A 26,976-nucleotide genomic window follows, 5' to 3' on the forward strand; every position below is an offset into this window, starting at 1 on the left:
GTTGTGTAATTTCATGCATTACATTGCATTAATAATATTTTCAAAAACTATATATCTTTAAGTTAACAAATTGTAGAGATTTAAGAAAAACAGAAATTAAGATTTCTTGATTAACTAAGAAAATAATCATTTGAATATTAATTTTCTAGTTTCTATTTACCATGCCAGGTCCATATCATATGAAACTAAAAGTAACAGGTCATACTGAATAACAGAGAGATATTAACTGTAGATTAATTGCATACCGGACCCTTGATCTTGATCTTGTAAGGACACACCTCCGATGGACATTATTATACCGCTTGAGACATTATATATAAATTGTTTTTGTCTGACCTAAATATTCCTGAACCTGGGGCGCTCATCGACTGGGGAAAGACATCAATTTAAACCGGATTTTAGGCTCGATTTTAGGTTAATGTTGAGGTTTTACTGTACTGTCAAGGATCTCTATATATAGTACTCTGAACGGGTAGTTTAGTTAGATTGACATTACCATGGCAGAGACTATACCTGAAATAAGTGATGTATTGAAAGAAGCAACAAATTCTTTTCAACAGAAATTTGGGTACAAACCAGAAAAGGCTGCATACGGTCCGGGAAGAGTAAATTTGATCGGAGAACACACGGATTACAATGATGGATTTGTTTTCCCGATGGCAAGTACAATAAATTTGTTATCTCTGCTATTAACATGTAATTATAAGGTATTTTATAGGTAAATAGTTGAAAGTTGTTTATCGAGTTTTATTGAAAAAACAGTACTATTTTTGAAACGCCAGATTACATACATTGTAATAACTTGTAGGCACTGGCTACGATTACATGGAAATGTAACAATAATAAAAATATTATTGTTACATAGGAGACTAAATGCCAGAATGCAAAGGCGGATAAGGAACCGATTAATTACGAATGTAACAATAATTACTAAGGCTACGGTTACATGGCGTTATTGTTACATGAAAAACAGCAATCATTAAACTTAGTTGGATACTGAAATCCGAGATAAACCTTACATCCGTTATGGACGGCAATGTGACCATACTGAAAGATGACATAAAACTACATCACATGCTTCCAACCAAACTATTAGATGAGAACATAAACATTGCTCGAGTGAAAAAATATTTCTCACCGGAAGCATGGCGAACATTAAAGGTTGCATTATCATCAAAAAGGGATATCGCAGAATGGAACTGTACAGTATGTGATACGGACGTTCACAGTGCGGCATCATTCACTGGTGTGTGATGGCTGCTTGGAGTGGTTTCACCAAAAATGTGTCGGACTCAGAAATGCTCCAAAAACCACTTACTGGATATGTAGAAAATGTCATTGCAAATAAATAATTAAAGAATTAATATTTAATAATTGTATGTATTGTAAATATAAAATAAATGTCTTTAATTTTTATTATCAAGTACATTTTAATAGACCCATCGTATATTGCTGTTTTTCATGTAACAATAACGCCATGTAACCGTAGCCTCAGTAATTATTGTTACATTCGTAATTAATCAGTTCCTTACCCGACTTTGCATTCCGGCATTTAGTCTCTTATGTAACAATAATATTTTTATTATTGTTACATTTCCATGTAACCGTAGCCAGTGTCTAACTTGTACTCTTTCCATTGACATTTTTGACTGGAGATAATATATGTTTAAAAGTTTGTGCTTTCAAGTTGGGTCTTGGCTGAAGAAAGAATTACATGGATAGAACTGAAGACAATGAAATTATTATGGATCATGTGAATTTACACGTTTCAAAAAAACATCATTCAAGGTTAATGCTGACGAAATGGGAAAGCTTCCACTTGATTGGTTACAATACACACACCTACTTTTTACAGTAAAACATTGCTAACAGAGCTGTTCTGGTCCTTCACCCAGGAAAATTGACATGACTGTGATCATGACTTCTAGTCACAGGCACTTGTCTCAGAATTTTTTCCAATATACCTTAATATAACACAAGGTACTTAACCACAGGCACTTGTCTCAGAAAAATTTTTCCTCTATACCTTACTATAACATAAGGTACTTAACCACAGGCACTTGTCTCAAAAAAAAATTCCTTATATGATATATATAAAAAAAAATCTGAGACAAGTGCCTGTGCTTCTTATCCTACATCCCAACATGATTCAAATTATCAGTTCTCATATATTAATAAATATTTCACTGATATTATGATATCAGACATATCTAGAAGGAGGATGAATGAAAATGAGAAAGTCTTTCAAAGTTGGTCTCAATGTTGAATGGTGTCCACACTAAAATACAAAGGAAATGCTGATACATATTATCCAGTCCATGCATTGTTAATTGTCATTTCAGACTCTTTGTAATTTGTATTATTACTTTTAGTATGTTACAAATCAAATTTGAGAATATAAGTCAAATTGGTGAACATCACCAAATTTGATACAATGATAACAAGACTTCTATTTTCTGAAAAACTTTTTATTGAAAAGAAATTTAAAAAAATGTAGAACTATGAAGATCGCCTTTCATGTTTTGAGAAATATGGGATCCTAAATTTTCAACAATTAAATAAAATTATAGTGATAGATATCCACATATTTTAAAATGCATATTATTTGAAGTATTGTTTTTTCTTTAAATGTGCATGTTTTAGGATCAATATTGACTCATCACATGATCCCTCGAGACATTTCTGCTCATGTACAGAAAGATGCCTATTCTGTAGACCCCCTCCAAACCCTCATTTATGGTTTGTTTTTGCTCTTTCTTGTTTGAGGAAGATAAAATTCAAATTCATATTCAAATTTCAAGATGGAAAATAATTTGACACCATTCGGAAGCTCTTGAAATTTAAAAATGTATCTTATTATCATTTTATATGGATTTTATTTTGTGACATTTAATTACATACAATCGTGCCAATTGTCAGCCCATGCAGTATTATAACGTATGATTTTTCAAACCTAGCAGTATCATAATCTGTGATTGTACATACATGTGTAGTAACATTTTAACAAGAGCTAGTTATTTTACAGGCATTACCTCTGGTTACATTGTTGGTTGGGAAGAAGACAGATTCTGGGATATGTAGAGTTTTAACATTAGCAAGCATTGGAAAGGACAACTATGTGGAATTCCCTATTCCATCAAACAAAAATAGTCTATCACCTGGAGAACCAATGTGGGCAAATTATGTCAAAGGAGTTGTGGCAAACTATAAAGGTGGGTACTGTGGATTCATTATTATTCTTGGGTTTTGTGGGTAGAGGTAAACCACGAATTCTAATATTTAACGAACAGCATATTTTAAATAGGCTTTGTATACAGAGATTAGCAAAACCACGAAATCAAATATCAACGAAAATGCAAGTTTTCAGCAATCCACAAAAATTGATACCCACAAAAATTAATGAATCCACAGTATATTAAAAAATAGTGTATTTCATTACAGCTTTTAGATTTCAATGTATTTAATGATAAATTTTATAGGAAACTATGTTTACCCTCTTTAAATAAACATGATAAAGTATTGAATGTATTTTAGTCATTTCAATGCATATATAATTCTAGCTTTTATTTGTTGAGCACTTAAAGATATTATAGTTATATATTCTATCTCACATTTTATGTGCTATGTATGCTTCAGTGACTTGACTTATTAAAAATACTCAACATGCTAAGGTTTGAATAATATTTTGTTTTTACATGTATGTGTTGTAGGACCAATGTGTTCATTTGATGCTGTTGTTGTTTCAACTGTTCCTTTGGGAGGTGGAGTATCTAGTTCAGCATCCTTAGAAGTTGGTACTTATACTTTTCTTGATGAACTAAATGGTCTGATATTAGATACAACTGTGCCAAAGACACAGAAAGCATTGGCTTGTCAAAAAGCTGAACATGAGTTCGCAGGGATGCCTTGTGGAATAATGGATCAATTTATATCAATGTTGGCTAAGAAGGATCATGCTCTTTTGATAGACTGCAGGTAAGCTATGACTAAGAAGGATCATGCTCTTTTGATAGACTGCAGGTAAGCTATGGCTAAGAAGGATCATGCTCTTTTGATAGACTGCAGGTAAGCTATGGCTAAGAAGGATCATGCTCTTTTGATAGACTTCAGGTAAGCTAAAGTCATAGAAATTAATCTGCTAAGCAGCATTTATTTGTTTTAGACCAGGGTAAACAAACAAAACAATATGATAATCAGTTCATTATTCTATGAAATATCAGCCCCCCCCCCCCCCCCCCCCCAGACAATGTTAACTTCTTTTTCTTATTCACTGCACTGTATTTGTGACAAGCAGATGTCATCTTATGTATCAAAACAAAGGAAATATGATAATCTGCTTTTATTATTCAAAAGAGATGTAGGGAGTACTATACACCAATCAGACAGTAGCACAATTACCTATATAAGTTACTGAGAATTTTAAACAGTTTTCAAAGATAGATAGTTTATAAACCATTGTCAAGCTCAAATGGTCAAGTCAGGAAATGCTTAATGGGTTGTTTCACAGATTTTGCACACAACTCTGACATATTTTTCTTGAATAGCCTCTGTTTGCTTTGTTTTTTTACTTTCTGGAAAATTAAATATCTTTTCTCTAGAAGCAGTAATAGTCATCAGGGTGCGGGAATTTCTCGCTACATTGAAGACCTGTTGGTGACCTTCTGCTGTTGTTTTTTTCTATGGTCGGGTTGTTGTCTCTTTGGCACATTCCCCATTTCCATTCTCAATTTTATTATCAATTTTAAAGGCTAAGTTAGTACAACACCTTAGGCGTTGATTATCTGAATTCTAGAGATGATAAATATATATAAGGATGGCATGTTACACAACCTCCTTATTAGAGATGAAAAGACTTAGATTTTTGTTTTTCATTTAATTTGATGAAAAATACTTTATTTACTATCAACATTTTATTCAATTTCCTCTGTAGGTCATTAGAAAGCAAACTTGTTCCAATGAAAGATTCCAGTGTTGTTGTTTTGGTCACAAATTCCAATGTAAAACATCAGCTGACAGGATCAGAATATCCAACTCGCAGACGACAGTGTGAAATGTCTGCAAAGACCATGGGAAAGAAAAGCCTTCGGGATGCAACAGAAAAAGATTTGGAAGGTAAATACCTTAATAATTCCTCCATCATAGCAATTAATTTTTCTTATCTTACAGCAGAAAGAATTGAGTGTGTAGGTAAAGGTATAATCTTTGGTTAGCTTGCTTGTAAGCTGAACCTTGAAGTCATTATTAGGTTAGGTATACTACCCGCCTTTTGGAGTAGTCCAGTCCTACAGACAGATAGATTGGTTATCTGTCGGACTAGTCTACTCTTAATGGAGGGTAGTTTATCTAGAACATAATAATAACTCCAGGGTTCAGCTAGCAAACAAGCTAACCAAAGATATTGCCTTTACCTTCACACTCAATGCATTCTGCTGTAATACTGTGCTTCAGGTAGTAATATTGACATTGTACAAATTTTTTTTCTAATTTGATTGTTAAATCTCAGCTGTAGTCAGTTCATCTAAACATAAACTACTTCTATCCTAATTCTAATATCTTTTTATAACAGAAAACAAAGACAAATTAGATGAAGAGACATTTAAACGTGTACGACATGTGATAGGAGAAATTTCACGTACAGAAGAAGCAGCAAATGCACTTGAAAATGGAGATTATAAAAAGTTTGGACAACTTATGGTTGCAAGTCATAATTCTCTACGGTTAGACTTTTGGCTTTCTTTTACTTTAAGGGTCCCGATAGTAAAGATTAAGGGTTCATTTATGATTATGGTTAGGTTAGGGTTAGGTTTTAGGGTTTGAGTTAGTATAAGGTTTAGGTATGGGTTAGGGTAAGGTTTGAGGTAAAGGATAGTTTAGTATAGCTATATATGAATTGGGACCCCTAAAGTAAAAGAAGGCCAGACTTTTTAATAAAGAACAAACACTAAGATCCTTCTGAATCTGAAGAATCAAACTACAATTAGCAGAGTTATTTAGTAATGATGGTATCTATTCATCAAATCTGTTCTTCTGGCAATAAATGGGTTTATTTGACACGATCAAGTGGTTCAATGGAGTTAAATCAGTAAGAGCCATATTATTAAGTTCAATGTTTCAAGTTGATGATAAAACATGTAAAAATAACAATCTTTGTCAACGTTTTATTTCAAAACACAGATTTTTACATCCCAAATAGACAGAAAATACAGATTTCTAAAAAAATTGACAAAATTATTGGTAAATTCATTCAAGTACAGGCCTTGAAAAGATAAATATTCAAGTCAGATATGTAAATGTAATAACAAACATTGTGTTAAAGGTAATTTTTGTTGACACATGCAGTCTTTGATTTCTGTCCAAGAAAGTAAAGTAACTTTACCTTCACAGTATTTTTCTAATCGTAAAAGTCGTGATAATAAATGACTTGTGAAAATAAGTTGGTTTACAGTATACCAATTAACCATTTCCCCTTTGGCACATATTTTCATTCAATACACTTATCAATAATTTTTCTAAGGATAAAGTTGTGGTTTGATTTAAGTGAAAAGTTATTGGGATTTGTATCTTTTACAGAGATGATTATGAAGTGTCCTGTACTGAGTTAGATGAGTTAGTAGAGGCAGCATTAGAGGTAGATGGTGTTTATGGTTCCAGAATGACAGGAGGGGGATTTGGTGGTTGTACAGTTACGTTAGTGAAGCAATCAGCTGTCAATAATGCTATTGAACATATACAGGTAAAATTACACATTTTTTTACGGCAACATTAAAGTAAGTTAAAAGATATGAGATTAGCATCAAGCCACACTATTTTCTTGATATATAAACAGCAAAACTTTAAAAATAAAAAGGTGGATAAAGTTTCATCATGTTTCATATTGTCACTGTGGTAAAAGACAAAACCTAACAAATTAGCAGTTTAATACTGTTAATTCTGAGATTACTGTGAGCATTTATTATTTAGATTTTGAAATGACCAACCAAAATAAGAGACTAGTTATTGTGATCACAGGAAAGGCTTCCTACAGATACATATACATGTATCAGATATTATAATATCTAACTATTGTGATAGTCAACCAGTTTCATTATTCACATTAATAAAACTTTGCAATGATTTATGAACTTGTAGTAGTTAAATCATACACTTATGGTTATATTTAATTATGATATTTAGATTTTTAGATTCATGTTAGTTAAATCCTTGATTTTTTTTTTCTTCAGAAAAAGTATAGTGGTAAAGCTACATTTTTTGTATGTCCACCATCAGGAGGAGCCAAACCAGTCCCTGTTTAACACAAGTTCCTCATAGGACTGTGAAATGGAATTATTGTTATTATCTAAAAGGGACTTAATCTCCTTATTGTTATAAATGGTTAATTTAATTAATTGGGAATTAACTTGTTGTTATTATATTAACTTTCTGACAGTGTGGCAGCTAGCTGTTGAATCTCAAGTGTTTTAGAGAATACTGCTTTCATACATTGTTAGGTCTTGGAATCTCTGTTTTGATTGGAATCTCATTTATAGAAATATAGCAATATTGTGTTTGTAATAGATGAACCTGGGTTTAATAAAGAACTTTATATGGTTTTATTAGCTTATTTTTATTTATTTTTTATTTGTTCTTCGAAAATATTAAATTTAAAACTGTACAGGAAGGAACAGATAATTTGAAAACATATAAATCTAGTAGAAATTTAAGAGAACATATATAGACAAAAAATCAACCAAATAAGAGAAATCTAAGTCTTAAAAGAAAACTTTTTCTTAAAAAAACATAATTGATTAAAAACAAATCTTTAAAAAAAATATATAAAAAAAACAAAGTTTTCATTCTTTTAACATTTAAACTAGTTGTGATAGAAGAAAAATAAAATACCATGGCATGATACAGAAAGTTAATAAAAAAAAAGAAAACAATACATGATCAAAATGAAGATATACATCCATAAAATATAGGTAGTTAAAAACAATTGTCACACTGATCTGAAAGATCATAAAACATTTTAAAAAGCAGGTCATGAGGAAAATTACAGGAGATGCTTGACAAGTGTACAATAGTGAAAACATAAGATCAAGTAGAAAATTCAAGACATTGTAAAAAATATCATGTAGGAGATACCAACACATAATCAATAATACATGTATAAAGACAATGTAATTGAACCAATACAATGATACACAAACAGAAGACAATGTAATAAAAACAATACATTGATACACAAACTGAAGACAATGTAATTAAAACAATACAATGATACACAAAAGAAGACTGTGTAATTCAAACAATACAATGATACACAAACAGAAGACAATGTAATAAAAACAATACAATGATACACAAACGTGGAATAATAAGGAATTTTAAAACCACACAAACACAAACACATAACAAGAAGATGCCAGAACTGATTTTGAGACAATAGCACTTGTCATAGTTAAAACTTGATACTTCAAAATCAAATGTTATGCACAAGATACCAACATATGTTAATGAACAAAAGTCATGAAGATAATATTAACAGATGACTAAGAGAAAACAAGATGCAGAACAATTAAATGTTGCATGCTAAACTCAGTTATACATCAAAAAATATTAAGAATAAGATACAAAAATGTAATATTTACAAAAAAGGTGCTGATACTACCCAGACAAAATCAAAGGCAAAGATTACAGAAAAGGATTCAACTCATGAAAAAACGGAAATTTAGTATACAATACAAAGACATGATGAAAATAAATGTCAATAAGAACACCATCCCAAAACATATTCAAAATCAAAGATCCAGCATTACATAGAGGCTAACAAGATATAAGTATAACCTATTGGAATGCTGGAAATACAGGGACAGCAAAAAAGGTGTTGCAGAAGAATCTTGAGATAAAAAAAAAAACATATCATTAAGAAGATGCGTAGACTTAATTAAAATTTTCCCTAGAAAACACCAGCATATAAGGAAATTTAATGTACTAGTAATATAGAAGATACAATTATAAAACAAATGTTCATAATATATACACGAAACACGACTTTATCAAATGCAGAGGTCCTGCAGTTGATGTCAACTCTAGATCAAAAGCGAAGGTCATGCAGTAGATGTCAGCTCTAGATCAAAAGCGAAGGTCATATAGATGATGCTAGCACTTTATTAAATGCAGAGGTCATGCAGTAGATGTCAACTTTAGATCAAAAGCGAAGGTCATGCAGTAGATGTCAACTCGAGATCAAATGCGAAGATCATAAGATGATGCTAGCACTTATCAAATGCAGAGGTCAATCATGCAGTAGATGTCAAATCTAGATCAAAAGCGAAGGTCATGCAGTAGATGTCAACTCTAGATCAAAAGCGAAGATCATATAGATGATGCTAGCACTTTATTAAATGAAGAGGTCATGCAGTAGATGCCAACTCTAGATCAAAAGCGAAGGTCATGCAGTAGATGTCAACTTTAGATCAAAAGCGAAGATCATATAGATAATGCTGGCACTTTGTTAAATGAAGAGGTCATGCAGTAGATGCCAACTCTAGATAAAAAGCGAAGGTCATGCGGTAAATGTCAACTCTAGACCAAAAGCGAAATTTATATAGATGATGCTAGCACTTTATTAAATGCAGAGGTCATGCAGTAAATGTCAACTCTAGATCAAAAGCGAAGGTCATGCAGTAGATGTCAACTCTAGATCAAAAGCGAAGGTCATGCAGAAGATGTCAACTCTAGACCAAAAGCGAAGTTCATATAGATGATGCCAGCATTTTATTAAATGCAGAGGTCATGCAGTAAACTCAAAGCAAAGGAAGAATATATTAACTCTTGATGAAAAGCAAATGTTATGTAGGTGATAACAGTGCTATGTAAAATGCACAGGTCATGCAGGAAATCGGCCAACACTTAATAAAAAAATAATGGTCATATAGATGATACTAGCACTTTACCAAATACAAAAGTCACGTAGAAATGGCAACACTTTAGTAAATACAAAGGTCATGCAAATAAACTCATCATAGATAAAAGGATACAAAACAAACTGACATAAAAAAAAGAGCATGCAAGAGTATCGTTTAAACAATGTATGAACAAAATTCTGTAAAAGATATGGAAAGAAATAAATTAGCAAAATTTCACACATAATAAACAGACAGAGGATACAAAATTGAACATAGGCTTAACAAGATATGACCAAAGATCATGTAAAAAGAATCAATCACATGTTATGCAACAGATACCAACACATGGTGAAAAAATAGATGAAGAAGATACCATTAACACATGTTAAAGCACATAGATGTACAAGATACAAACACATGGCAAAACACAGATGAACAAGATACAAACACATGGCAATACAAAAATGAGCAAGATACAAACACATGGCAAAACAAAGATGAGCAAGATACAAACACATGGCAAAACAAAGATGAGCAAGACACAAACACATGGCAAAACAAAGATGAGCAAGATACAAACACATGGCAAAACAAAGATGAGCAAGATACAAACACATGGAAAACCAAAGATGAACAAGATACAAACACATGGCAATACAAAAATGAGCAAGATACAAACACATGGCAAAACAAAATGTAGAAGATACAAACACATGGTCGAAACAAAGATGAAGAAGATACCAACACATGGCAAAACAAAGATGAGCAAGATACCAACACATGGCAAAACAAAGATGAGCAAGAAACCAACACATGGTCAAAACTACTTGTGAAAATGTAAAAAATATCAACACATGGTGAAAACAAAATGTAGAAGATATCAACACATGATGGTCAGAACAAATTTGCATGTAGAAGAATTACCAACATATGGTCAAAACAAAGATATAGAAAATACCAACACATGGTCAAAACAAAGATGAACAAGATACAAACACATGGCAAAACAAAGATGAGCAAGAAACCAACACATGGTCAAAACAAAGATGAACAAGATACAAACACATGGCAAAACAAAGATGAACAAGAAACAAACACATGGTCAAAACAAAGATGAAGAAGATATCAACACATGGTCAAAACTACTTGTGAAAATGTAAAAAATATCAACACATGGTGAAAACAAAATGTAGAAGATATCAACACATGATGGTCAGAACAAATTTGCATGTAGAAGAATTACCAACACATGGTCAAAACAAAGATATAGAAAATACCAACACATGGTCAAAACAAAGATATAGAAAATACCAACAAGGATTAAAAAAAATAACGATCATTCTGAGGAAACAAAGACATTAAATGTCATGCAGAAAGACTTAAAACACAGTTAAATGAAGACAACAAAGGCCGTGCAGAAATGTTGAAAGTATGAGATTCAAGGCAAGTAGGTGTAGTCGATTTAGAAAGCGAAATGGACGTGATTTCTAAGATAATAAAACGATCACTTGAGTTTTTTTATAGTCATTATGAGTGAATATTAATTTTACTGAATTTATCTATATTAATGTTGATTTTGATTAGCATGGACATGCATATTTCTTGCACATATCAAGAGATTGTGCAATATTTTATGGATTCCGTTATAGGGATGACACGAAATTATAAGGCTAAGCAATATAGTAAGATAAAGAGAAGGAACAGTCTTACTGTTAGCATAAGGTCAATATTTTAGAGGGAATATATCAAGATTACACCATGTATAAATTGCAAGCTAGATTGTTTTTTTTTTTATATTTAGACTTCTTGTGCAGATGATAATAAATATAATATTCTAATAATCACATGTGTTGTTTGACATAAACAAATGAGTAAACTTTGAAAACAAAAATGCATTACAAATTGTGTCAACAGTCCAAATAAACAAGCATGTACGATGTACTCATTTATGTTCATATTCATTTTTGAGTTATCCCGCTTTTTTCGGGAATTAATTCTTGTGTACAATTTGATATCTTAACAAAACCATTTGAAAAATATTTTATCATTTACCCTTTTAAAACGGACAGAATTTCAAGAAAAATGTTCAATGTTTTGCTAACATTTATATTTTGATGTTATTAGACCGAATGAGACCTAATTAATAATACACATATACGTATCCTATATGTGCATGTTCTGTAACTGAAAAATAACGAAAATGCTCGCGAAAATGTAAGTTCAAAGACTGGTATATGCATGTTGTAGTTGTTAATATCAATACGAACTGTTTGTATTGTGGATATTAGTTCAGATACACTAACTGGATGATAAATACAGAATTGTACACCATTGAATTTGCCGTTTACTCGCATGGTGGAATATCATGGTTATTTACTTAATCGTAATTCAACCAAACGTGTATCTGAAAGGTATTCTGAACCGGACCAAATGAACTTTATAGAATTGATGTATCAAAAAGAAAAATCCTTTGATTGATGTTATAATAGGATATATAAATTCAGCAAATCGGATTTATTATTTCAGAACTTTTCAGAGTAGAACAACTTAAAAGTATGGCAAGCCGTTTTGCTATTTATTTTTACTTCAAGATATCTCATAAACTTTATAAGATATAGTTTATAAGATATGTTATATAGTTTATAAGATATCTCATATAGTTTATAAGATATCTTATATAATTTATCAGATATCTTATATAATTGGCTTTATAAGATATCTCATAAACTATATTAGATATCTTCTAAACTATATAAGATATCTTATAAACTATATAAGATCTTATAAATTATATAAGATATCTTATATTAAAATTGTTTATAAGGTATCTCATATACTTTATAAGATATCATATAAACTTTATGAGATATCTTATATAACATTAAAGATATCTTATATATCATTAAAGATATCTCATATAACATTAAAGATATCTTATATAATATATGAGATATCTTATATAATATATGAGATATCTTATAAAAATGAAATTATATAAGATATCTTATATATTAAAGAAGATATCTTATATATTATAGGAGATATCTTGAAATTCGAATAAATAGTAAAACAGCTTGCCATATAAAAGAGAAAATGTGTAATTGTATTCTCGTAACAGTGTATAAAAGACAAATATTATAAGATACACGGCATATCTAGAGTTATTTGAAATATATATTCCTTTCACCATACAATCAAATTCAAAGTTTTTCAATAGTAAAAATCGGTGAAAATGCATTTTTTTTAAATGATATGTAGAGGGCGTTTGTAACGGTTAGAAGAAGAGTACAACATTGGTTTATGGACACATTCCACGTTCCCATTCTCCATTCTACATACATTCAAATATAAAGAAAAGTTAAAAAAAAATATGGAAACCTGATTTTGTTTTTATCTAGAAAGGGATATTTAAGTTCCCTTTGATGTCATATCATGGCAAAATGTATTTCCACATTAAACAATGCCGGTGTGACACTCTGAGGTGTGACATAGCGCAGTGTAGTAATAGTATGTGCGAAGGGATCTTTAAGTTAATAACTAAGGGTAAATCTGGGTTTCTTCAAGTTCTGTTACTTTGAAACAAAGATCCCCGCAATAAAAATTCTCTTACCGTTTATGGTGTCACAAATAGACAACGAGTCATCAAATCACACACATTAAAGTTATCTTAATATTTTGAGGTTATCAGTATACATGTATTACAACAAATTATACACGTAAATAACATACTGAAAGGTTCAAAGTCTATATGTGAACATGAGGGTCAACATAATTCAAATACATATTTTACTTACCATAATTGCTGTGATAATCGTTTTCAGTGAATTAAATTTTGAGCGAATTAAACAAATGGCGCTGCAAATATTTGTGTCAATATAATTTTAGTTGTCTTCCTCTCTCATTTCACATTGACCTTCTTATCAGTTGATAAAGATATAAAGATATAAATTGGAATTTGTGTGAACGCTTTAAAGTCATCAACCTGATGAGATACATATGATTTCAATATTCAAGCAAAATAACATGTCCAGTGTATTTATATACAGGTTTTATTGTTTTTTTATGATTTCTATCATAAATTAATTTAAATTAAAAGTTAAAAAAAAAGCTACTTGTGTAAAGTGAAGTGTTTTGAAGAAATTTTCACTTTTTAAAACATCCAAAAACTATTTTAAACTAAATACATATATATATATAGGAGACAGTGGAGATATAAACTGTATTCATTAATCAAATGAAAAAGTTGAATCCTCTCTATTTTAATTTATATGTATGATGATTTGTGTGATTTATACTTGAAAATAAACCATTTCATTACTTTTTAAAATGCACAAATTCTATTATATATTCAGAAAGCACAAAAGGTCTTGACATCCTCACGTTTCGTAAAGTCATTGAATTATTGCAAATATTTATGCGAAGTTTATCATCGGTAAAAAGTTATTGAAATTTGTCCACATGTACACAGACTGTTCATATAATAATGTTCCCAAATGGACAGTTCACATCAACATCACAAAGGTTTAGGAATCAGGAAACTTTCTGAGGGCTTGGATTTTCCTGAAATAAAGAAAAAAGGATTAATCATGTGCATATACTTTTTTTGAATATGTACCTTAATCATATTTCTCTGTTTTTTTTATTATGTTTTTATTAATAAAGCTGTTTTGACGTATACACTCGTGAGACCCCTTTCTTTGAAGTATGATTTTGTATCCTTCAGAGGGGACCTGAGATAACCCCCTTTTTTGAGCCGTTAATCATTTGTCTTTACTTTTGAAGAATTAAGCGTCTCACCATTTTGTTGTTTCTGTCCTGGTTTTTTTTATAGATCCATTTATACATTTTGTTCTTTATTTGTGCTTTGTTTGTCTACCCTTGTTTGTTCATTATACTAGTAGTCTTTGTGTTGGGTGTTTTGTATGTCACTTTATTGTCTGTTCTTCTCTGACCATGTAGTTCATTATACTAGTAGTCTTTGTGCTGGGTGTTTTATATGTCACTTTATTGTCTGTTCTTCTCTGACCATGTAGTTCATTACACTAGTAGTCTTTGTGTTGGGTGTTTTGTATGTCACTTTATTGTCTGTTCTTCTCTGACCATGTAGTTCATTACACTAGTAGTCTTTGTGTTGGGTGTTTTGTATGTCACTTTATTGTCTGTTCTTCTCTGACCATGTAGTTCATTATACTAGTAGTCTTTGTGTTGGGTGTTTTGTATGTCACTTTATTGTCTGTTCTTCTCTGACCATGTAGTTCATTATACTAGTAGTCTTTGTGCTGGGTGTTTTATATGTCACTTTATTGTCTGTTCTTCTCTGACCATGTAGTTCATTACACTAGTAGTCTTTGTGTTGGGTGTTTTGTATGTCACTTTATTGTCTGTTCTTCTCTGACCATGTAGTTCATTATACTAGTAGTCTTTGTGTTGGGTGTTTTGTATGTCACTTTATTGTCTGTTCTTCTCTGACCATGTAGTTCATTATACTAGTAGTCTTTGTGCTGGGTGTTTTATATGTCACTTTATTGTCTGTTCTTCTCTGGCCATGTAGTTCATTATACTAGTAGTCTTTGTGCTGGGTGTTTTTATATGTAACTTTATTGTCTGTTCTTCTCTGACCATGTAGTTCATTATACTAGTAGTCTTTGTGCTGGGTGTTTTATATGTAACTTTATTGTCTGTTCTTCTCTGACCATGTAGTTCATTATACTAGTAGTCTTTGTGCTGGGTGTTTTATATGTAACTTTATTGTCTGTTCTTCTCTGACCATGTAGTTCATTATACTAGTAGTCTTTGTGCTGGGTGTTTTATATGTAACTTTATTGTCTGTTCTTCTCTGACCATGTAGTTCATTATACTAGTAGTCTTTGTGCTGGGTGTTTTATATGTAACTTTATTGTCTGTTCTTCTCTGACCATGTAGTTCATTATACTAGTAGTCTTTGTGCTGGGTGTTTTTATATGTAACTTTATTGTCTGTTCTTCTCTGACCATGTAGTTCATTATACTAGTAGTCTTTGTGCTGGGTGTTTTTATATGTAACTTTATTGTCTGTTCTTCTCTGACCATGTAGTTCATTATACTAGTAGTCTTTGTGCTGGGTGTTTTATATGTAACTTTATTGTCTGTTCTTTTCTGACCATGTAGTTCATTATACTAGTAGTCTTTGTGCTGGGTGTTTTATATGTAACTTTATTGTCTGTTCTTCTCTGACCATGTAGTTCATTATACTAGTAGTCTTTGTGCTGGGTGTTTTATATGTAACTTTATTGTCTGTTCTTCTCTGACCATGTAGTTCATTATACTAGTAGTCTTTGTGCTGGGTGTTTTATATGTAACTTTATTGTCTGTTCTTCTCTGACCATGTAGTTCATTATACTATTAGTCTTTGTGCTGGGTGTTTTTATATGTAACTTTATTGTCTGTTCTTCTCTGGCCATGTAGTTCATTATACTAGTAGTCTTTGTGCTGGGTGTTTTATATGTAACTTTATTGTCTGTTCTTCTCTGACCATGTAGTTCATTATACTAGTAGTCTTTGTGTTGGGTGTTTTATATGTAACTTTATTGTCTGTTCTTCTCTGACCATGTAGTTCATTATACTATTAGTCTTTGTGCTGGGTGTTTTTATATGTAACTTTATTGTCTGTTCTTCTCTGGCCATGTAGTTCATTATACTAGTAGTCTTTGTGCTGGGTGTTTTTATATGTAACTTTATTGTCTGTTCTTCTCTGGCCATGTAGTTCATTATACTAGTAGTCTTTGTGCTGGGTGTTTTATATGTCACTTTATTGTCTGTTCTTCTCTGACCATGTAGTTCATTATACTAGTAGTCTTTGTGCTTGGTGTTTTATATGTAACTTTATTGTCTGTTCTTCTCTGACCATGTAGTTCATTATACTAGTAGTCTTTGTGCTGGGTGTTTTATATGTAACTTTATTGTCTGTTCTTCTCTGACCATGTAGTTCATTACACTAGTAGTCTTTGTGCTGGGTGTTTTATATGTAACTTTATTGTCTGTTCTTCTCTGACCATGTAGTTCATTACACTAGTAGTCTTTGTGCTGGGTGTATTATATGTAACTTTATTGTCTGTTCTTCTCTGACCATGTAGTTCATTATACTAGTAGTCTTTGTGCTGGGTGTTTTTATATGTCACTTTATTGTCTGTTCTTCTCTGGCCATGTAGTTCATTATACTAGTAGTCTTTGTGCTGGGTGTTTTTATATGTAACTTTATTGTCTGTTCTTCTCTGGCCATGTAGTTCATTATACTAGTAGTCTTTGTGCTGGGTGTTTTATATGTCACTTTATTGTCTGTTCTTCTCTGACCATGTAGTTCATTATACTAGTAGTCTTTGTGCTGGGTGTTTTATATGTCACTTTATTGTCTGTTCTTCTCTGACCATGTAGTTCATTATACTAGTAGTCTTTGTGCTGTGTGTTTTATATGTAACTTTATTGTCTGTTCTTCTCTGACCATGTAGTTCATTATACTAGTAGTCTTTGTGCTGGGTGTTTTATATGTAACTTTATTGTCTGTTCTTCTCTGACCATGTAGTTCATTATACTATTAGTCTTTGTGCTGGGTGTTTTATATGTAACTTTATTGTCTGTTCTTCTCTGACCATGTAGTTCATTATACTAGTAGTCTTTGTGTTGGATGTTTTATATGTAACTTTATTGTCTGTTCTTCTCTGACCATGTAGTTCATTATACTAGTAGTCTTTGTGCTGGGTGTTTTATATGTAACTTTATTGTCTGTTCTTCTCTGGCCATGTAGTTCATTATACTAGTAGTCTTTGTGCTGGGTGTTTTATATGTAACTTTAATGTCTGTTCTTCTCTGACCATGTAGTTCATTATACTAGTAGTCTTTGTGCTGGGTGTTTTTATATGTAACTTTATTGTCTGTTCTTCTCTGACCATGTAGTTCATTATACTAGTAGTCTTTGTGCTGGGTGTTTTTATATGTAACTTTATTGTCTGTTCTTCTCTGACCATGTAGTTCATTATACTAGTAGTCTTTGTGCTGGGTGTTTTATATGTAACTTTATTGTCTGTTCTTCTCTGACCATGTAGTTCATTATACTAGTAGTCTTTGTGCTGGGTGTTTTATATGTAACTTTATTGTCTGTTCTTCTCTGACCATGTAGTTCATTATACTAGTAGTCTTTGTGCTGGGTGTTTTATATGTAACTTTATTGTCTGTTCTTCTCTGACCATGTAGTTCATTATACTAGTAGTCTTTGTGCTGGGTGTTTTATATGTAACTTTATTGTCTGTTCTTCTCTGACCATGTAGTTCATTATACTATTAGTCTTTGTGCTGGGTGTTTTTATATGTAACTTTATTGTCTGTTCTTCTCTGGCCATGTAGTTCATTATACTAGTAGTCTTTGTGCTGGGTGTTTTATATGTAACTTTATTGTCTGTTCTTCTCTGACCATGTAGTTCATTATACTAGTAGTCTTTGTGTTGGGTGTTTTATTTGTAACTTTATTGTCTGTTCTTCTCTGACCATGTAGTTCATTATACTATTAGTCTTTGTGCTGGGTGTTTTTATATGTAACTTTATTGTCTGTTCTTCTCTGGCCATGTAGTTCATTATACTAGTAGTCTTTGTGCTGGGTGTTTTTATATGTAACTTTATTGTCTGTTCTTCTCTGGCCATGTAGTTCATTATACTAGTAGTCTTTGTGCTGGGTGTTTTATATGTCACTTTATTGTCTGTTCTTCTCTGACCATGTAGTTCATTATACTAGTAGTCTTTGTGCTTGGTGTTTTATATGTAACTTTATTGTCTGTTCTTCTCTGACCATGTAGTTCATTATACTAGTAGTCTTTGTGCTGGGTGTTTTATATGTAACTTTATTGTCTGTTCTTCTCTGACCATGTAGTTCATTACACTAGTAGTCTTTGTGCTGGGTGTTTTATATGTAACTTTATTGTCTGTTCTTCTCTGACCATGTAGTTCATTACACTAGTAGTCTTTGTGCTGGGTGTATTATATGTAACTTTATTGTCTGTTCTTCTCTGACCATGTAGTTCATTATACTAGTAGTCTTTGTGCTGGGTGTTTTTATATGTCACTTTATTGTCTGTTCTTCTCTGGCCATGTAGTTCATTATACTAGTAGTCTTTGTGCTGGGTGTTTTTATATGTAACTTTATTGTCTGTTCTTCTCTGGCCATGTAGTTCATTATACTAGTAGTCTTTGTGTTGGGTGTTTTATATGTAACTTTATTGTCTGTTCTTCTCTGACCATGTAGTTCATTATACTATTAGTCTTTGTGCTGGGTGTTTTTATATGTAACTTTATTGTCTGTTCTTCTCTGGCCATGTAGTTCATTATACTAGTAGTCTTTGTGCTGGGTGTTTTTATATGTAACTTTATTGTCTGTTCTTCTCTGGCCATGTAGTTCATTATACTAGTAGTCTTTGTGCTGGGTGTTTTATATGTCACTTTATTGTCTGTTCTTCTCTGACCATGTAGTTCATTATACTAGTAGTCTTTGTGCTTGGTGTTTTATATGTAACTTTATTGTCTGTTCTTCTCTGACCATGTAGTTCATTATACTAGTAGTCTTTGTGCTGGGTGTTTTATATGTAACTTTATTGTCTGTTCTTCTCTGACCATGTAGTTCATTACACTAGTAGTCTTTGTGCTGGGTGTTTTATATGTAACTTTATTGTCTGTTCTTCTCTGACCATGTAGTTCATTACACTAGTAGTCTTTGTGCTGGGTGTATTATATGTAACTTTATTGTCTGTTCTTCTCTGACCATGTAGTTCATTATACTAGTAGTCTTTGTGTTGGGTGTTTTATATGTAACTTTATTGTCTGTTCTTCTCTGACCATGTAGTTCATTATACTAGTAGTCTTTGTGCTGGGTGTTTTATATGTAACTTTATTGTCTGTTCTTCTCTGGCCATGTAGTTCATTATACTAGTAGTCTTTGTGCTGGGTGTATTATATGTAACTTTATTGTCTGTTCTTCTCTGACCATGTAGTTCATTATACTAGTAGTCTTTGTGCTGGGTGTTTTATATGTAACTTTATCGTCTGTTCTTCTCTGACCATGTAGTTCATTATACTAGTAGTCTTTGTGCTGGGTGTTTTTATATGTAACTTTATTGTCTGTTCTTCTCTGGCCATGTAGTTCATTATACTAGTAGTCTTTGTGCTGGGTGTTTTTATATGTAACTTTATTGTCTGTTCTTCTCTGGCCATGTAGTTCATTATACTATTAGTCTTTGTGCTGGGTGTTTTATATGTAACTTTATTGTCTGTTCTTCTCTGGCCATGTAGTTTGTTCATTATACTAGTAGTCTTTGTGTTGGATGTTTTATATGTAACTTTATTGTCTGTTCTTCTCTGGCCATGTAGTTCATTATACTATTAGTCTTTGTGCTGGGTGTTTTTATATGTAACTTTATTGTCTGTTCTTTTCTGACCATGTAGTTCATTATACTATTAGTCTTTGTGCTGGGTGTTTTATATGTCACTTTATTGTCTGTTCTTCTCTGACCATGTAGTTCATTATACTAGTAGTCTTTGTGCTGGGTGTTTTATATGTAACTTTATTGTCTGTTCTTCTCTGACCATGTAGTTCATTATACTATTAGTCTTTGTGCTGGGTGTTTTATATGTAACTTTATTGTCTGTTCTTCTCTGACCATGTTGTTCATTATACTAGTAGTCTTTGTGCTGGATGTTTTATATGTAACTTTATTGTCTGTTCTTCTCTGGTCATGTAGTTCATTATACTATTAGTCTTTGTGCTGGGTGTTTTATATGTAACTTTATTGTCTGTTCTTCTCTGGCCATGTAGTTCATTATACTAGTAGTCTTTGTGCTGGGTGTTTTATATGTAACTTTATTGTCTGTTCTTCTCTGGCCATGTAGTTCATTATACTAGTGTCTTTGTGCTGGGTGTTTTATATGTAACTTTATTGTCTGTTCTTCTCTGACCATGTAGTTCATTATACTATTAGTCTTTGTGCTGGGTGTTTTATATGTAACTTTATTGTCTGTTCTTCTCTGACCATGTAGTTCATTATACTAGTAGTCTTTGTGCTTGGTGTTTTATATGTAACTTTATTGTCTGTTCTTCTCTGGCCATGTAGTTCATTATACTAGTAGTCTTTGTGTTGGATGTTTTATATGTAACTTTATTGTCTGTTCTTCTCTGGCCATGTAGTTCATTATACTAGTAGTCTTTGTGCTGGGTGTTTTATATGTAACTTTATCGTCTGTTCTTCTCTGACCATGTAGTTCATTATACTAGTAGTCTTTGTGCTGGGTGTTTTTATATGTAACTTTATTGTCTGTTCTTCTCTGACCATGTAGTTCATTATACTAGTAGTCTTTGTGCTGGGTGTTTTATATGTAACTTTATTGTCTGTTCTTCTCTGGCCATGTAGTTCATTATACTATTAGTCTTTGTGCTGGGTGTTTTATATGTAACTTTATTGTCTGTTCTTCTCTGACCATGTAGTTCATTACACTAGTAGTCTTTGTGTTGGATGTTTTATATGTAACTTTATTGTCTGTTCTTCTCTGACCATGTAGTTCATTATACTAGTAGTCTTTGTGCTGGGTGTTTTATATGTAGCTTTATTGTCTGTTCTTCTCTGACCATGTAGTTCATTATACTAGTAGTCTTTGTGCTGGGTGTTTTATATGTAACTTTATTGTCTGTTCTTCTCTGACCATGTAGTTCATTACACTAGTAGTCTTTGTGTTGGATGTTTTATATGTCACTTTATTGTCTGTTCTTCTCTGACCATGTAGTTCATTATACTAGTAGTCTTTGTGTTGGATGTTTTATATGTAACTTTATTGTCTGTTCTTCTCCGACCATGTAGTTCATTACACTAGTAGTCTTTGTGTTGGATGTTTTATATGTAACTTTATTGTCTGTTCTTCTCTGACCATGTAGTTCATTATACTAGTAGTCTTTGTGCTGGGTGTTTTATGTGTAGCTTTATTGTCTGTTCTTCTCTGACCATGTAGTTCATTATACTAGTAGTCTTTGTGCTGGGTGTTTTATATGTAACTTTATTGTCTGTTCTTCTCTGGCCATGTAGTTCATTACACTAGTAGTCTTTGTGTTGGATGTTTTATATGTAACTTTATTGTCTGTTCTTCTCTGACCATGTAGTTCATTACACTAGTAGTCTTTGTGTTGGATGTTTTATATGTAACTTTATTGTCTGTTCTTCTCTGACCATGTAGTTCATTACACTAGTAGTCTTTGTGTTGGATGTTTTATATGTAACTTTATTGTCTGTTCTTCTCTGACCATGTAGTTCATTATACTAGTAGTCTTTGTGCTGAATGTTTTATATGTAACTTTATTGTCTGTTCTTCTCTGGCCATGTAGTTCATTATACTAGTAGTCTTTGTGCTGGGTGTTTTATATGTAACTTTATTGTCTGTTCTTCTCTGGCCATGTAGTTCATTATACTATTAGTCTTTGTGCTGGGTGTTTTATATGTAACTTTATTGTCTGTTCTTCTCTGACCATGTAGTTCATTACACTAGTAGTCTTTGTGTTGGATGTTTTATATGTAACTTTATTGTCTGTTCTTCTCTGACCATGTAGTTCATTATACTAGTAGTCTTTGTGCTGGGTGTTTTATATGTAGCTTTATTGTCTGTTCTTCTCTGACCATGTAGTTCATTATACTAGTAGTCTTTGTGCTGGGTGTTTTTATATGTAACTTTATTGTCTGTTCTTCTCTGACCATGTAGTTCATTATACTAGTAGTCTTTGTGCTGGGTGTTTTATATGTAACTTTATTGTCTGTTCTTCTCTGACCATGTAGTTCATTATACTAGTAGTCTTTGTGCTGGGTGTTTTTATATGTAACTTTATTGTCTGTTCTTCTCTGACCATGTAGTTCATTATACTAGTAGTCTTTGTGCTTGGTGTTTTATATGTAACTTTATTGTCTGTTCTTCTCTGACCATGTAGTTCATTATACTAGTAGTCTTTGTGCTGGATGTTTTATATGTAACTTTATTGTCTGTTCTTCTCTGACCATGTAGTTCATTATACTAGTAGTCTTTGTGCTGGGTGTTTTATATGTAGCTTTATTGTCTGTTCTTCTCTGACCATGTAGTTCATTATACTAGTAGTCTTTGTGCTGGGTGTTTTTATATGTAACTTTATTGTCTGTTCTTCTCTGACCATGTAGTTCATTATACTAGTAGTCTTTGTGCTGGGTGTTTTATATGTAACTTTATTGTCTGTTCTTCTCTGACCATGTAGTTCATTATACTAGTAGTCTTTGTGCTGGGTGTTTTTATATGTAACTTTATTGTCTGTTCTTCTCTGACCATGTAGTTCATTATACTAGTAGTCTTTGTGCTTGGTGTTTTATATGTAACTTTATTGTCTGTTCTTCTCTGACCATGTAGTTCATTATACTAGTAGTCTTTGTGCTGGATGTTTTATATGTAACTTTATTGTCTGTTCTTCTCTGACCATGTAGTTCATTATACTAGTAGTCTTTGTGCTGGGTGTTTTATATGTCACTTTATTGTCTGTTCTTCTCTGGCCATGTAGTTCATTATACTAGTAGTCTTTGTGCTGGGTGTTTTATATGTCACTTTATTGTCTGTTCTTCTCTGGCCATGTAGTTCATTATACTAGTAGTCTTTGTGCTGGGTGTTTTTATATGTAACTTTATTGTCTGTTCTTCTCTGACCATGTAGTTCATTATACTAGTAGTCTTTGTGCTGGGTGTTTTATATGTCACTTTATTGTCTGTTCTTCTCTGGCCATGTAGTTCATTATACTAGTAGTCTTTGTGCTGGGTGTTTTTATATGTAACTTTATTGTCTGTTCTTCTCTGACCATGTAGTTCATTATACTAGTAGTCTTTGTGCTGGATGTTTTATATGTAACTTTATTGTCTGTTCTTCTCTGACCATGTAGTTCATTATACTAGTAGTCTTTGTGCTGGATGTTTTATATGTAACTTTATTGTCTGTTCTTCTCTGACCATGTAGTTCATTATACTAGTAGTCTTTGTGCTGGGTGTTTTATATGTCACTTTATTGTCTGTTCTTCTCTGGCCATGTAGTTCATTATACTAGTAGTCTTTGTGCTGGGTGTTTTATATGTCACTTTATTGTCTGTTCTTCTCTGGCCATGTAGTTCATTATACTAGTAGTCTTTGTGCTGGGTGTTTTTATATGTAACTTTATTGTCTGTTCTTCTCTGACCATGTAGTTCATTATACTAGTAGTCTTTGTGCTGGATGTTTTATATGTAACTTTATTGTCTGTTCTTCTCTGACCATGTAGTTCATTATACTAGTAGTCTTTGTGCTGGATGTTTTATATGTAACTTTATTGTCTGTTCTTCTCTGACCATGTAGTTCATTATACTAGTAGTCTTTGTGCTGGGTGTTTTATATGTCACTTTATTGTCTGTTCTTCTCTGGCCATGTAGTTCATTATACTAGTAGTCTTTGTGCTGGGTGTTTTATATGTCACTTTATTGTCTGTTCTTCTCTGACCATGTAGTTCATTATACTAGTAGTCTTTGTGCTGTGTGTTTTATATGTAACTTTATTGTCTGTTCTTCTCTGACCATGTAGTTCATTATACTAGTAGTCTTTGTGCTGGGTGTTTTATATGTAACTTTATTGTCTGTTCTTCTCTGACCATGTAGTTCATTATACTAGTAGTCTTTGTGCTGGGTGTTTTATATGTAACTTTATTGTCTGTTCTTCTCTGATCATGTAGTTCATTATACTAGTAGTCTTTGTGCTGGGTGTTTTATATGTGTAACTTTATTGTCTGTTCTTCTCTGACCATGTAGTTCATTATACTAGTAGTCTTTGTGCTGGGTGTTTTATATGTAACTTTATTGTCTGTTCTTCTCTGACCATGTAGTTCATTATACTAGTAGTCTTTGTGCTGGGTGTTTTATATGTAACTTTATTGTCTGTTCTTCTCTGACCATGTAGTTCATTATACTAGTAGTCTTTGTGCTGGGTGTTTTATATGTAACTTTATTGTCTGTTCTTCTCTGACCATGTAGTTCATTATACTAGTATTCTTTGTGCTGGGTGTATTATATGTAACTTTATTGTCTGTTCTTCTCTGACCATGTAGTTCATTATACTAGTAGTCTTTGTGCTGGGTGTTTTATATGTAACTTTATTGTCTGTTCTTCTCTGACCATGTAGTTCATTACACTAGTATTCTTTGTGCTGGTTGTATTATATGTAACTTTATTGTCTGTTCTTCTCTGACCATGTAGTTCATTATACAAGTAGTCTTTGTGCTGGGTGTTTTATATGTAACTTTATTGTCTGTTCTTCTCTGACCATGTAGTTCATTTTTTTCATTTTGTGATTGCTACGTTTATAAATTCAGTTACTATAAGTTTTTTTCTATCAATAATAATTCTGAGTCATTGTTTGGTTATGTTGTACTAAACTTACCTTGGTGTCGACATTTTCTGTTGTCTCTTGCCACTTTTTCCTTTTTGTGGTGTGTCTTCAGAGATTCTCTTTACAGCTTTTCGTTTTAATGGTATGGCGTATTCCTTCAGCTTTTTGCCAATAATTTCCTCTGGAACTGTCAACAGGTCCTTCTTGTTGCTGATGTGACATTCAGGTCCTAAGTTAAATAATGGTTGTTCCATCTTGTCAATAGACTCAAATGGCAAATCTTTAACTACTGGCAAAGGATTGGTGTTCTGCTGAAATGCAAAATTAAATTTAGAGGGTTTTTTTCTTGGTTGAGATAATTTTTATGTTAATTTTTTTTAAAAGGGGAGACACCTTTTAAAAATGTGAAATTTGTAGTGGACATACAAATGTCTTGTATAAATAATCTATATTTGACAAGCTCCATGAGATGGGGACTCCCTTTAAATCTGCATATACTCATCCCCCCTTTTTTAACCTGTATGTATGCATCATCTTTCAAAATGTTACTGCAGGAATTATCCTACCATTTCAAAATCACAATTAGTATATTTGCAGGTGGATTAAAGCTACATTGTACTAATTCTTCTTTTGCTTTGATCTTGTTATATTGGGTTTGTCTGAGAGTAATTTCTTTATACACTGCCTAGCAGAGTGAGTTTTGCTTATTTTTAAATAGTCCAAAGGTGTACTATTTTCATATGTAAAACAAAAAAAATAAAAGGTACAAAGTACCCCATAAACAAATAAAAATTTGAACCCCCATAAATAGGAGTTTATTGTATATATGTTTTGAATATAATTGGCACTATAATTAAAAATTCTCACCATTATCTTTTCTTTAAAATGTTGACATATTTAACATTGTTCATCACATCTATCCCCTTCTGTATATATCATCTGAATACAGAAATTTGTTTGTGTTAAATGAATTATTTCCCTATGATTTAAAAATACAGACGGACAGACGGATGGATGTACAGAAGGACAAATGTAAGACTTGATACCCACTCGGCTACGGCGGGGGCATAAACAATAGTTATTTAAACAATAAAACTGTAAAGAAAATGTTGGTCAGGCAAGCCTCAAATAAAGATATAGATATATATATATATATATATATATATATATATATATATATATGGCATATTTTTTTTCTTCCAAAAGATAGTTATTCTTGATCAATCCTGCGAATATTAACTTAAATTTGAAATTATTTTATTGTTGTAATCCCACAGTGTAAAAGCTATAACAAAAAATGCTAAATAAATATAAAATCATAAAAGCTTACCTTATGAATGGTATTCTTTGTTTAAGGTTGATCTGTTTCCATTTCACAGGATTAAGGTAGCACAATACAAAGATTTCAGAACTCCAACTCCCAAGTATAAAATGCTGTAACTTTCTTAATAATGCTTGAAAATTTATAAAAGTGGTAGTTTTGGATAGCTAACAGGTTACTCTTTCAAATTAATGCAATGTTAGTATGCAACATTTATGTAACCAATTATAATGTTAACAGTGTCTAAAATATTTTTCACCAAATTTCCACTTTCGAATGAAATTAGCTTCTGCATAGGTATTCCTAGAGGGTTAGTTTTATTATATGTTGTTCCTATGGCCATTATCTACAAAAGGG

The 26,976-nt window shown here is 32.0% G+C and overlaps 2 protein-coding genes across 3 annotated transcripts in view; one reads left to right on the forward strand and one right to left on the reverse strand.

The window, feature by feature from the left end:
- The window catches only part of LOC139487957 (peroxiredoxin-like 2A), a 36,969-nt gene extending 10,752 nt beyond the window's left edge, over positions 1-26,217 (reverse strand). Inside the window, exons 1-2 of one of the 2 annotated variants that reach the window (XM_071273235.1) lie at positions 26,166-26,217; positions 25,350-25,609 (exon numbers count right to left, since the gene is read on the reverse strand). In XM_071273235.1, the coding sequence (XP_071129336.1) occupies positions 25,350-25,609; positions 26,166-26,168 (263 nt within the window). In that variant the 5' untranslated portion in view covers positions 26,169-26,217. Of the gene's footprint in view, positions 1-160; positions 190-25,349; positions 25,610-26,165 lie in introns of those variants that run through there. The other variant, XM_071273236.1, reaches the window with a different exon arrangement.
- Positions 120-7,592, forward strand: LOC139487955 (galactokinase-like). Its single transcript, XM_071273232.1, has 7 exons — positions 120-659; positions 3,026-3,212; positions 3,711-3,975; positions 4,931-5,112; positions 5,567-5,717; positions 6,571-6,733; positions 7,221-7,592. The coding sequence occupies exons 1-7, from the start codon at positions 498-500 to the stop codon at positions 7,290-7,292; spliced, it is 1,182 nt and encodes a 393-aa protein (XP_071129333.1). The 5' UTR covers positions 120-497; the 3' UTR covers positions 7,293-7,592.
- Positions 26,218-26,976: the final 759 nt, after the last annotated feature.

This window comes from Mytilus edulis, chromosome 9 (genome assembly GCF_963676685.1).
Source record: "Mytilus edulis chromosome 9, xbMytEdul2.2, whole genome shotgun sequence".
In the NCBI taxonomy this organism is placed as follows: Eukaryota; Metazoa; Mollusca; class Bivalvia; order Mytilida; family Mytilidae; genus Mytilus; species Mytilus edulis.